The following is a 13,435-nucleotide window of genomic DNA, read 5'->3' on the forward strand; positions in this document are numbered from 1 at the left end:
GTGTTAACTGATAATGATTCTCATGATTTTAGTCCCATTGTTTAATTGAAGATTATACAATTAATACGACAAGTAGCTGATTCCAATACCTAATATTTTAATAATACCTAATATTTTAATTTAATTTAATGTAAAAGAAGGAACGTGAAAGAAGAAACCATGTCGTTTTCATTAATTTAATTTAATTTTGCACAACTATTTATTTTTATTTTTATTTAATATGACATCAGACGAATTTTATAAAAGGTCCTTTGGTATCATGGATTTCATCTCGTGCAAGCAAAATGTAAATAAAGAATTTTGATAATTAATTAAATCAAAATATTTAATGGAGGAACAAATGGTAGTCAACCGACATTAATAATTAATTTGCGTGTGATTTGGATTGTCCTAACCGTAAATTTTCTGTACATAATTGCGTATTTGAAATTTTCATTTGATGATAGCGTGAGTGGTGAGAATTTTCTAGTTTAAGAAAAACAAAAATAGTTAGAGAAAACTTAAAGCATCAGTCCTTGAATTTTAGTTTAATTGAAACTCTGATTATCAAATTAAAATTTCGAGAGCACTGATCAAAGAAGATTTGTCACGAGGTGAAAAATTGTCCATTTAGCTAACTTCGTTAAAGTTTTCATCCAAAATAAAACATTTTAAAGATCAAATGAAGACCGAAAGTTCTAACAAGACACGTTCGAAAGAACCATAGGCTCCACCCGTGACAAATTTAAGGACCAATACTCACACTTCTTATTCGGGAGTAACAATTAGGCCACAATGCAGAAACCAATCCTCCAAGTACTCTCTATGTATGCAGTTAAGAAAAATTATGGTAGGATTGGAGGATTTGAAATGACCTCAGATGCAGGGGTAAAGGCAGTTAAAAGAACGTAATTATTTGAAAGAACCAATAAATTTTGAAAGTAACCTATAGGAATATGAAGTTTATGAGCCGAGCCTGCTTAATGCACATACAACAACCAAACCTCAAAATTCCCATCAAACCCCAAAATTATCCACCGCTACCAAAAACTGACCTAATCCCTGGAACCCCATTGCGGGTCGGTATGAGTGCATGGCCAATCGATCCAATTCTCGTAGCACAACCATACCTGTGCACAAACTACTTCTGCTCCTCTATAATCCGGGTTACAACGCCGACGGCAATAGTGCTTCCTAATGCCCTTAAAAATGCCCTCCCCAGCGCTCTAGAATTAGAAAACTCTTCCACACAAACTGGCGCGTGAAGAATTACCTGAAATGAGGGCAGGGAAGGATCGGAATAATGTTACTGTCAGTACCATATGCACAATGCAAGTAACCTGTAAAGTGAAACAGAAGCAATGGTTTTGATTTTATTCACCTCTACGACCGCGCTCTGCTTTGCAGTAAGACAGCGAGGAGCTTTTCTTGTCACTTTGCCAGTCTTTGGATCAAGCAATGATGATATTTTTACAACTCTAGCAGCCTCCTTTGCGTGGTGTATGTGGAATTCCAACTGCCCATTCCAGACATTATATTTGATTTCCATAAAACAGTGGCGCAAAAAGAAAAGTGAATTTTTCATGTAAATGAAATACACACCTGAGAGCCAATTAAAATCGGGGTTGTAACATCCAAAACAAGCACCTTTAGTTCCAAATGTTTTGCAACTGCAACTGGAAAACTAGGGTGACAGAGCACACCTCCTGCCATCACACGACCTCCATCAATGCCTTGCAGAGTAACAGCCACATTGTCTCCAGCTCTTGCAATTGCACAAGCCTGAGAGTCACGTTCTAACGCTCGTACAGTCCCTGATTCTCCTGAAGGCATCACCAGAACCTACACAATTCACCGATTATGGCTATTGGTACAAGGAAAGATACAGGAGTGGTAAAACAAAGGAACCTTTGGCTTTATATGTACTTGAATTTATTTAAATTGATTACTTGCATTAGAATATGCAAGAGCCTGTCATCTAATCATATGCATAACTTTTTCCAAGTAACATTAAAAGAGACAGAGACAGCCAATTCAACAGCTCACGCCCACCAAACCCAATGAGCAATAAACTGTGGTATATACAACAACAACAACAACAAAGCCTTTTCCCACTAAGTGGGGTCGGCTATATGAATCCTAGAACGCCATTGCGCTCGGTTTTGTGTCATGTCCTCCGTTAGATCCAAGTACTCTAAGTCTTTTCTTAGAGTCTCTTCCAAAGTTTTCCTAGGTCTTCCTCTACCCCTTTGGCCCTGAACCTCTGTCCCGTAGTCACATCTTCGAACCGGAGCGTCAGTCGGCCTTCTTTGCACATGTCCAAATCATCGGAGCCGATTTTCTCTCATCTTTCCTACAATTTCGGCTACTCCTACTTTACCTCGGATATCCTCATTCCCAATCTTATCCTTTCTCGTGTGCCCACACATCCCACGAAGCATCCTCATCTCCGCTACACCCATTTTGTGTACGTGTTGATGCTTCACCGCCCAACATTCTGTGCCATACAACATCGCTGGCCTTATTGCCGTCCTATAAAATTTTCCCTTGAGCTTCAGTGGCCTACGACGGTCACACAACACGCCGGATGCACTCTTACACTTCATCCATCCAGCTCGTATTCTATGGTTGAGATCTCCATCTAATTCTCCGTTCTCTTGCAAGATAGATCCTAGGTAGCGAAAACGGTCGCTTTTTGTGATCTTCGCTAGATTGCTCCGGTCATTAGTGTGGATAAGTATATAAATGGATAGAGATAGGAAAGCAAACACAAGATGTACGTGGTTCACCCAGATTGGCTACGTCCACAGAATATAAGAGTTCTCATTAATTGTGAAGGGTTTACACAAGTACATAGGTTCAAGCTCTCCTTTAGTGAGTACAAGTGAATGATTTTGTACAAATGACATTAGGAAATATTGTGGGAGAATGATCTCGTAATCACGAAACTTCTAAGTATCGGAGTGTGGTGTCGTCTTGACTTGCCTTATCTGTCTCATAGGTAGATGTGGCATCTTCTCTGAAAGTACTCTTCCTCCATCCAGGGGTGGTATCTTTAACTGGTGGAGATGCACAAGGTAATGTATCAATTTCACTTGAAGCTTACTTGTAGTCTCAGGCTTGGTCAAGCGCGATACAAACCATGTAGTAGGAGTCCCCCAAGTCGCCGAGCTAGGGGGTCTGCTGAAAGAGGTGACAGACAAGGTAAGCAATCAGAGCTCCGACTGATTGTTCACCTTCTCCCCATCTTGCAGCAGCATGAAGGATAAAGAGAAGAAAAATGAGAAGAGATGATATGAGATACTTTTGCTTTTGAAGAAGTAACTTTCCACAGGCTTATTCTTGAACTGAGCTGGAGGGTTTTCTGGTTTCCTCCAGAGTATAAGGCCGACTGAAGAATTTGAGGGTCAAAACAAGTCCATCAAATCTAGAGTACGTTCCACCCTACTGATATGGGATACTTTTGCTTTTGACAGAGTAATGGGTGTATCGGCACGTGTGCTGTTACGCTTGTCTCCACATGCTTCCTTGTATCCTTCGCACTTGCCCTATCTGTTCCTCAAGCAGATGCAGAATCTTCCCTAGAAACATAAGATGTTGAAGATGAGTACTCGAGAGCAATGCCAGGTAAGTAATCAGGTAAGGGGTTCCAGGCAGTCAGTTCCTGGCTGGAAGCTTGATTCCAAGTGCTGACTGATTGCTCTCTTTCTCCTTGTCTTGCAGGTAAAAACAAGGCCAAAGGAAAAGACAGGGAAAAAGCATGATATGAGATACTCTTGCTTTTAACCCTGATGATATGAGATATTCTTGCTCTAGTATAGCTTGTTTGCAGAGGTATTATCGGGGGGAAAGAAAGCTGAATATTTCGAAAGGCTTCGTTGGGAGTGCCCTCTCAGATATGATGAAGGGTTGAGCATTTTTGCAGGTCTGCCTGTCCGTTGGGGATGGAGGTCGACATATATAGGAGTCTCCCTAACAACAAGTAGTAATGCTATTCCTTTACCCTGCTTGGTCATAGCACGGTAGTGGGAGCTGCCAGTTGCAATGGTACTGTTCCTTTACCCTCTCTTCGCTTTTGAGAAAGTAGTCATGTTGGGAGTCTGGCTCTCGAGATTCGGAGGACGGTGCCTCTTCGATTTTGGAGCAAGCAATCTTGTTGGGAGTGTTTTCTCGAAAGTGAGTAAAGGTTGGGCATGTTTGCTAGTCTACCTTGCCACGAAGCACAGAGGTTGACACACAAGGACTTTCCAATTATCCAGCAGTGGTACTGTTCCTTTACCCTTGTGGGTAATAATATGGTAGCTAGACCTTCAACATTTATGTGTCTAAACTTTGTTAGTGCTGTTTCTTTGCTATTCTTTTACCTTTCTTGGTCAGAGCGATGTAGTGGGAGCTGCAAGCTTCACGTGCTCAACTTTGGCAGAGAACTTTGGCAAAGTTATCTGTGGTACCCATGAGCTATTGTTGCGTGTGGGAAGTGGGTGATTGAACAGTAAGATTCATGTGCTTTCTACTTCACCAGAAGTCTTCGACAGAATGCCCATAATTTCTGCAAAGCTGAATGTGCGTGTGACAGGTGCTGACAAGGCTAGAAAAGTAGGTGCCTCTTCGATTTCTGAGATCGGCCCTCGTGGTCTCTGAGCAGCCCAGCTTTTGAGAAAGCGAGCGCCTCTTCGATTGATTCGGAGAACGATGCCTCATCGATTTTTGAGAAAGCAATCATGCTGGGGGTCTGGCTCTCGAAGATTCGGGGAGCAGTGTCTCTTCGATTTTTGAGAAAGTAATCACGTTGGGAGTCTGGCTCTCGAGATTCGAAGGGCGGTGCCTCTTCGATTTTGGAGCAAGCAATCTTGTTGGGAGTGTTTTCTCGAATGTGAGTAAAGGTTGGGCATGTTTGCTAGTCTACCTTGCCACGAAGCACAAAGGTTGACACACAGAGACTTTCCAATTATCCAGCAATGGTACTGTTCCTTTACCCTCTCTTCGATTTTTAAGAAAGTAGTCATGTTGGGAGTCTGGCTCTCGAGATTCGGAGGACGGTGCCTCTTCGATTTTGGAGCAAGCAATCTTATTGGGAGTGTTTTCTCGAATGTGAGTAAAGGTTGGGCATGTTTGCTAGTCTACCTTGCCACGAAGCACAGAGGTTGACACACAGGGACTTTCCAATTATCCAGCAGTGGTACTGTTCCTTTACCCTTGTGGGTAATAATATGGTAGCTAGACCTTCAAAATTTATGGGTCTAAACTTTGTTAGTGCTGTTTCTTTGCTATTCTTTTACCCTTCTTGGTCAGAGCGATGTAGTGGGAGCTGCAAGCTTCACGTGCTCAACTTTGGCAGAGAACTTTGGCAAAGTTATCTGTGGTACCCATGAGCTATTGTTGCGTGTGGGAAGTGGGTGATTGAACAGTAAGATTCATGTGTTTTCTACTTCCCCAGAAGTCTTCGACAGAATGCCCATAATTTCTGCAAAGCTGAGTGTGCGTGTGACGGGTGCTGACAAGGCTGGAAAAGTAGGTGCCTCTTCGATTTCTGAGATCGGCCCTCGTGGTCTCTAGGGAGCCCAGCTTTTGAGAAAGCGAGCGCCTCTTCGATTTCTGAGATCGGCCTTCGTGGTCTTTGAGCAGCCCAACTTTTGAGAAAGCAAATGCCTCTTCGATTTCTGAGATCAACCCTCGTGATCTCTAAGCAGCCCAGCTTTTGAGAAAGCAAACGCCTCTTCGATTTCTGAGCAGGCGCCTCTTCGATTTCTGAAGCTCCGTCGAGTGCAGATTTTTATAGAGGCTGACATTAAGTTCCAAAGCACACTTGAATCTCCACCAGTAGAAGCTTCATTCTTGCACTTCTAAGATCTTGATTTGTCCGACCTCTTCTCTCTTCAACACCTTTGAAAATGTCTGGCCCCTCCGACCGTCGTTTTGACTTGAACCTTGTTGAAGAGGCAGCCCCGCCTTCTCCAGACAACATATGGCGCCCATCCTTCGTCTCCCCTACTGGTCCTCTTACCGTTGGGGATTCCGTGATGAAGAATGATATGACCGCTGCGGTGGTGGCCAGGAACCTTCTCACTCCCAAAGATAACAGACTACTTTCCAAACGGTCTGATGAGTTAGCTGTTAAGGATTCGCTGGCTCTCAGTGTTCAGTGTGCAGGTTCTGTGTCTAATATGGCCCAACGCCTATTTGCTCGAACCCGCCAAGTTGAATCCTTGGCGGCTGAAGTGATGAGTCTCAAACAGGAGATTAGAGGGCTCAAGCATGAGAATAAACAGTTGCACCGGCTCGCACATGACTATGCTACAAACATGAAGAGGAAGCTTGACCAGATGAAGGAAACTGATGGTCAGGTTTTACTTGATCATCAGAGATTTGTGGGTTTGTTCCAAAGGCATTTATTGCCTTCGTCTTCTGGGGCTGTACCGCGTAATGAAGCTCCGAATGATCAACCTCTGATGCCTCCTCCTTCTAGGGTTTTGTCCAGTACTGAGGCTCCAAATGATCCCCCTCCGGTGCCTTCTCTTTCTGGGGCTCTACCGACTGCTGAGACTTCTCCTAAGCAACCTTTGTGAAGGCTCCGTCTTGTGTGTTTATTTTGACTCATGTATATGTACATATTTGTAGCTGATCGGGGATATCAATAAATAAGCTTTCCTTCATTTCAACGTATTGTGTTAAATACACCAAAGCCTTCTTCGCTAAGTTCTTTGAATTTTCTTTTGTTGAAGCTTGTATGTTGAAGCTTTCTGAGTGAAGCATGTAGGTTGGGGTAGTGTTCCCTTAATTTCCCGAGTGAGGAAAACTTCTCGGTTGGAGACTTGGAAAATCCAAGTCACTGAGTGGGATCGGCTATATAAACTGTGGTATATAAGTAAAAAAAATTCCAATGCAATCCAATTGCGTGAATGTATCACTTAATCTTGAACTACACCAAGATTTTCCTTAACTTCAACCATGTGTTCACACGTCAATGTTGTATGACAATCTCACTTTTCAGACTATTAATATAGACCATGCATGAAAGTTTCAAACAATCAACGAACTGATCAATGGTGTGGATTGAAGAGTTTGATAAAAGAACATTTTTGCATATGCATACTTATATGTGAGTATGTACATGTGTGTGAATATTCTCAAACAGAGGAGATATCTATGATTTTTAACCAATTCAATGAACTATCCTTAAGAGAAATGACAGACTTAGTCAGATTACTAATGAAAACTTCTATTACTATCCACAAGGCACCAACATACCTTAAATCCACTTCGAAGAGCTCCCGCTTCCAATTTACCACAAGCAGACACCTGCCCTTGTGAGGAAGATTTGATAACATCACATATAGGCATCAGCAATGGCTTTGAAAACTCTCTTGTAGGAGGTTGGAGGGAATCAATTGCATCCAACAGGTAAGGTCCACGGTACCTGCAATTCAGTTACCTCAGACTATTTTCACTCACAATATCAGGAGCAATAAGGAAAAGTTCTCCAAAGTTTTCATTAAGAATGCTACAATTGTCTACTTCTTAAGGTGAGCTACTATCAACATGAACTTTGGATTGCATTACATGGGGCCCTAGTGAAACATCAAACTCATATAAAACAAGTTACCATCCCGTTATTCTCCTTATAGTGGCTTCTGAATGATCTGAAAAGTGCTCATATGTAAAAAGATGAAGATCCTACAAGAGGGTGAAAAAGTATTTGATGCAGAACAAGTATCGCTTTGAGAGGTGGAGTTTGAAAGATAGTAGGAGAATGAGAGAAGGGAGATGAGGGAGGAGGGCAAGTAACATGAACTCAAGTAGACCAAAAACTTCATAAATAAAGCCTAGTTAATTAATTAATACACCAAATTCTAATTCTAGTGTACAAAATAAAAAAGAGTTTGCACCTACATTCCAAATAAAGACAACATTTCATCTTGTATCCATCATCAGCAGTGATTTTAAAGAGGAAAAGCATGCACACTCACCAAGACGATAAACGGACATCAGAAGGAGCTGCTACCAAATTCTGATTTTCCATGGCACTCAATGGTATCCAAGACACCAAAGAATCTCTGAAACCACAGGAACGGAGAAATGTTCCAAGTGTCTGTTTGATCAAATCAAATCGATCCTTGGAGTACTCAACAATATCCATCTTGTTAACAGCAACTATAATTTGATCAACACCAAAACTTCTAATAAGTTGCGCATGCTCCCTTGTCTGTCCCTTGCCGCCATCCATACCAGCTTCGAATGCACCAACTGAGGCATCTACGAGGAGTATCGCAGCATCAGCTTGTGTTGCCCCAGATATCATGTTTGGAACAAAATCTTTATGGCCAGGAGAGTCGAGCACAACAACATGATATTTTCTGGAATCAAAATATGCAACAGCCACTGTCATAGTTATTCCTCTTTCCCTTTCTTCTGCACTCTCATCCAATGCCCAAGCATATGCGAAGGACCCCTTTCCCTGATTAAATCATGTACCCCAGTTGAACATGAGATTCAAGTTTCAAAAGTACTAAGAAAAATTGCAAATAGATTACCTGCAACTTTGCCTCTTTCTCATATTTGTGCATTTCTTTTCGAGATATCCTTCCCAAAAGGTGAAGCAACCTACCTGAGAGTGTTGATTTTCCAGAATCAACATGACCAACCTACAATAACAAGTGAAATAAAAATTGGCTTCATTTCCTATCAAGTGGCAGTAGGATGAGGAGAATGAGTAGGATTGTACGACCATAATTTAGTGGGGCTTACTATTGCAAGATTCAGTTGAGTCAGTGTATCTACAGCTTGGTCAGGAAGCATCCACTTCTCGGGTGTATAGTCCGCTTGTGAACGAGATTCTCTAACACTACCATTATTAGAATATCCAGATCGAGCATCCAAAGTCATGTTTTTCAAGCCACTGGTAACACTCTGTGGCTTGTCCATAATTTCAGAAGAAGTAGTGCTCTGAACCCCACTGTCACGTCTGCTTGTTGGCTGCGAAGCAGATGAACTCTCTGAAAATTTACCATTTTCTTGTACAGTAATAGAGCCACTACTTCCATGGTGATAACTAACTGTCTGATTCTCCAACCCATTTTCCTCATCTAATCTATCTTGTTCCTTTGTTTGTGCCATTGTAGATGAGCTACCTGACCGTTCAGCACTTGATTGTATGCTAACAGCACTACTCTTCTTAGCCACATTCGGGGAAGCTTTTGAAGATTTTAAGTCAATAACACCAGCTGCAAAAAAAACATATTAGAGAATCATCAAAGAATTTTATTTATAAAAAAATACATTTAGAAAAAACTGACCAATAGAGCTTGTAGTTTTCTGAAAAATAGATGATTAGAATGACACTTAGTAGTGCACTAGGTAAGCATTATATGCAATCAGTTACAGTACCAGGTTTCTTCTCAGTCCAAAACCAACCAAAGAAAAATATTAAGAGTCTGAAGGAAACCCATTGTTGAAGACCCCCAAACAAATTCAAACCATGCAAAGTTCTGTCCAGGTTTTGGCAAGGTCTTTTAGATCACTTATATTGTAAGTCTGGATTACGTACATTATAGTATCAAAAATCTCAAATTTCAAGAGAGCTTTGTTCTAGTCCCCTCCATAGGTTCCTATATAACAATACAGGGACCTTTCTCTGTGGACTGTACGTTAAAAAGGTCGTCCCCAGTGCACAAGGCTCCCGCTTTACGTAGGGTCTGGGAGAGGTGAATGTCGGCTAGCCTTACCCCCATTTGTGGACTGTACGTTACGACAAAAAAATAACCACATTGATAATATAAGAAAAGCATACCTTTTGAACCTGTTCTGGAGGACCACAATCCATTAGAAACCACATCATCTGGGGATGGAACATCAAACTGGAAAGAAGCTGTATCATCAATGCAAGCAAGTTAAAACTCAGAACATATAGGCCACAAATATGTATAATGGCGTTCTTTAAGCAATAACAGATGGTAGATGCTCGGATTAAAAAGTATCTCCCAACTGTAGAAATGGTGATGTTCTAACTCTACTCTAAATCATCTTTTGGAAAAAGAGTGCAGACCTATATCAATATGGTGTTTGTTATGAACATTAAAAGTCTTATGGAATTCATGAATAGGTCCTTTGAAATCCCCAAGCCTATGGAAGTTATTGCCCTCTTCTATCACAGAATCATCTTTCTGCTGATGAAATAGTACAGCCTGCTTTGGCTTCTGGTGCGGCAATGATGCAAAAATAGACTTGGCCATTATGGATGCTCCAGAATCTTTGCATCTGCCTTCAACTGCAGGAAAGAGATCTCTAAAAAAGGGCAATGAACTTGACTTTTATTTTGTTTTTTAAAAGGCAGTGACAAGGAAGCTAACATAGAAACCGTTTCTTGAAAAAGATGAGATCCACCCAAAGGGTGATGTCAAATAAAAAAATAAGATTAAGCATGGTATCCTTTCCCAAACAAACAAATACATGCAGAATCTTTTAACACAGAAAAATGAGAGTAGGGATTAAGCAAAGGAGTGTCCTTGTCACACAGAACTCGCAAGAAATATAAAAAAAAAAGAAACTCACAGAGTAGCTAGGTTTAGGATACACTTAATACCTGTTTTATTATCACTATTGCTTTTAGACAAAGGGTTGCGAAGAACCCCACAAATGTCACATGCAGACATACTCTCTTCATTATCATATGTGCAAATGGAACAACGCCAGACCTTAGGCCTTTCAGTTTCCCGTTTTGATTCAACTGCTTTGCCTGTTACTGCAACAAATTGAGCAGTGGGTATAACAGTCAAGATGTATATGTCATAGCTGTAATTAGTAGAAGAACAAGGTAAAGTGATCAATAAGGATTTTTTCAGAGACTGGCATTTGAAAAACTTAGCATTTGTCAGACTGCAAGGTAGTATGTCATCATATGGAATCTCAAATATTGGACAAACCAACATCTTCTACTTCTAGATTGCAAAAGTATATTTCAAGATGAAAGTGAATTAAATCTTTACATATTTTTTTAAGAATAAACCAACAAAATAGATCTGTCAAACCAATAAACATTGTACCAAAAAGGTAAAGAAGCAAATGAAAATCACTTTCAAAACATGTAAACTACCATGCAGAGTGAAACTGATCTGCTTACCCAGTTTTCTAGTCAATGAAATACTAATTTGAAAATTTGAAAACATTCTCAAATAGTCGTCTACCAATGGAAATTGCATCAAGAGAAGGAAACTAAGAGCAACGGAAAACTACCAAGGAAGACAAATTCAAGTAAAAAGGTAACTAACCATTCTTTTTTATTCCGGACTCATCATCATCATCATAGTCATAATCATAATCTTCATAGGCATCATACTCGTCATCATAATCAATTCCATAGTTTACTTTACGAGGCATGGTCCTATGGACAGAAATGGCTCAATTAAAAACAAAAATCCATACTTACAAAAAGCCAGTAAAAAAGGTCGTACCCAGTGCACAAGGCTCCCGCTTTACGCAGGGTCTGGGAGAGGTGAATGTCGGCTAGTAACCACCAAAAAAACACCGCCACAACCCTTAAGACGGGTTGGTTTAACAATGTGATCTTAACCTAAACCACAACAATGCTTATTCAAAGCCGAAAACTATTTTACAAGTTTGAATTCAAGCAGTACAATGAGTTACTCTGTCTCTCTGCCGTATATATGAAGCTCCCTGAACCCGAAAACAATCAGTTGTTATTACAAAATTCAAATGCTCTGTTTGGTAAAGGGAACGAATCTGAAAAATCAAAACTTGAAGCAAGCAACTGAGAAAAAATATAAGCATATTCAAATCAAAAGCTTTCTCAGCAACCAAGGAAGTTTGGAACAGCTTGTTAATTACACATTTACGCCGAATGAAAAATTTGGGGGGGGAATTCAGTAAAATTCAATGAACCATACGCAGAAGTAAAATCCGACGAAGGAAATTCGAAGAACTGAATAAAGACGCAGTGGCGGTGGCGCGCATTGAAATTGGATGAATTGGAATGCTTGGAGAGGAGAATTAGGGTTTACCTGGTGCAGCAGAAGTAGAGAGGAGCAAAGGGAGAAGATGGTACTTTCGCCCTTTTCTTCTTCTCCTTCGTTTTCTGTGGATTAATACTCGACAGGATATTTAGGACGAAACTGATGGAAAGAGGTTTGCTGAACTCCTCCTACTCAACTCCTCTTTAGGAGGGGGAGACATAATCCTCCTCCCTTTCTAATACATTCGACCAAAAGTAAATATAATCTTTCTGTTTAAACCAAAAAAACAAAAAAAATAATACAATTATTACGTGTATTTAATATTAGAGAAATTTCATTCAGATCTATTTACCTTTTTTTTACATCCAGCTTTTTTTTTGGTCTTGAAATTTAAAAAATACCCAACAATTCTTTTTTTTACACCCATAATAAAAAGAACAAAAAATAAAATATAAAATTACAACACTAAAAAATTATGGTCACCCCATCTCTCCAAACCCCAACCACCTCCAATTTCTACCCGTCCCTAACCCCACACCATCACCTCTCCTACCACACACGATGAAAACCCCAAAAATCTTAGCCATCAATCACTCTAACTTGTCGTTCAAGTACTGGACAATGAAAACCCCTTAAGTCGTTCTACGTTTGGGTCTTTATGTTGCGCCAACACATGATTCACCCATTTGGTGTATCGAAAGCTTAGCTGGGATCGAAGTTAATGGGATCGAAGTTTAGAGTTATAGTAAACACCCAAAGATACCACCATCACGTAGAAAGAATACTTGTAGCTGCTGCATGCATGACACAATTACGTACTTAATTCTTTGTCATTTCGTATTGTTAGCCTTGCTAATGGATAAGGTCATCTGTTTTCAAAGTAACTGCTTGATTGTTTCATTTTCATAAGGATTCGACGTGATCATGGAGTGCCGATTGTCAACTACCTGACGCCCTCCCCCTCCTCCTTTATCCGAGCTTGGAAAAAAAAAACATCAGTATGTTAAACTTTGAATTTCAATATGGATGAGTATTTTGCTTGCCTTCATGTTCAATAGATTGAAGCCTACCCGAAAACAACAGCTGTGCTTGTTCGTAACCATGGGATCTATGTCTGGGGAGACTCGTGGATCAATGCTAAGACTCAGGTGATGCTTATGGTTTGGCAAAGTAATTGTCAAATCTTATGTTAACTACAGATGGCTAACATATGGGTTTGGAAGCATGGAGCCTTCAATCCTCTTTAGTGGACAGTAGGGAATGTGGCAATGGGGGGTTGGGGAAGGGTAGAAATTAAGAGTGGTTGGGATTTGGCCAGATAGGGTGGCCGGAGTTTTCTAGTGCTTGAATTTTATTTTTATTTTTTGTTCTTTTGCATTTTGGGTGTAAAGAGAGAATTATTGGACATATTCGGAATTTCAAAATAAAAAATAATAAGTTGGGTGTAGAAAGAATATAAATGGGTCTAAATAAAATTTCTCTTAATATAA

The 13,435-nt window shown here is 40.3% G+C and overlaps 1 protein-coding gene across 7 annotated transcripts; it reads right to left on the reverse strand.

Moving 5' to 3' along the window:
• Positions 1–877: 877 nt before the first annotated feature.
• On the reverse strand, positions 878–12,177 carry LOC103421234 (uncharacterized). 7 transcript variants are annotated; one of them, XM_070826859.1, is made up of 13 exons: positions 11,994–12,177; positions 11,610–11,649; positions 11,244–11,356; positions 10,559–10,717; positions 10,022–10,243; positions 9,767–9,844; positions 8,725–9,200; positions 8,511–8,621; positions 7,947–8,434; positions 7,228–7,396; positions 1,582–1,821; positions 1,361–1,495; positions 878–1,252 (listed from the first exon to the last, which is right to left on the reverse strand). In XM_070826859.1, the coding sequence occupies exons 3-13, from the start codon at positions 11,350–11,352 to the stop codon at positions 1,121–1,123; spliced, it is 2,319 nt and encodes a 772-aa protein (XP_070682960.1). In that variant the 5' UTR covers positions 11,353–11,356; positions 11,610–11,649; positions 11,994–12,177; the 3' UTR covers positions 878–1,120. The 7 variants fall into 7 exon arrangements, with proteins under 7 accessions (XP_070682960.1, XP_070682964.1, XP_070682959.1 ...); XM_070826863.1 differs by lacking the exon at positions 10,022–10,243; XM_070826858.1 differs by lacking the exon at positions 11,610–11,649 and having other exon boundaries at positions 11,994–12,166.
• Between the last annotated feature and the right edge of the window lie 1,258 nt (positions 12,178–13,435).

This window comes from Malus domestica, chromosome 08, assembly GCF_042453785.1.
Source record: "Malus domestica chromosome 08, GDT2T_hap1".
Classification (NCBI taxonomy): Eukaryota; Viridiplantae; Streptophyta; class Magnoliopsida; order Rosales; family Rosaceae; genus Malus; species Malus domestica.

Coding starts and splice junctions, on each gene's coding strand:
- LOC103421234 (XM_070826859.1), bottom strand. CDS start 11,352: ATGCCTCGTAAAGTAAACTATGGAATTGATTATGATGACGAGTATGAT. Junction 10,718..11,243: donor GTCCGGAATAAAAAAGAATG/GTTAGTTACCTT, acceptor AATTTGTTGCAG/TAACAGGCAAAGCAGTTGAA. Junction 8,435..8,510: donor AGAAAGAGGCAAAGTTGCAG/GTAATCTATTTG, acceptor TGATTTAATCAG/GGAAAGGGGTCCTTCGCATA.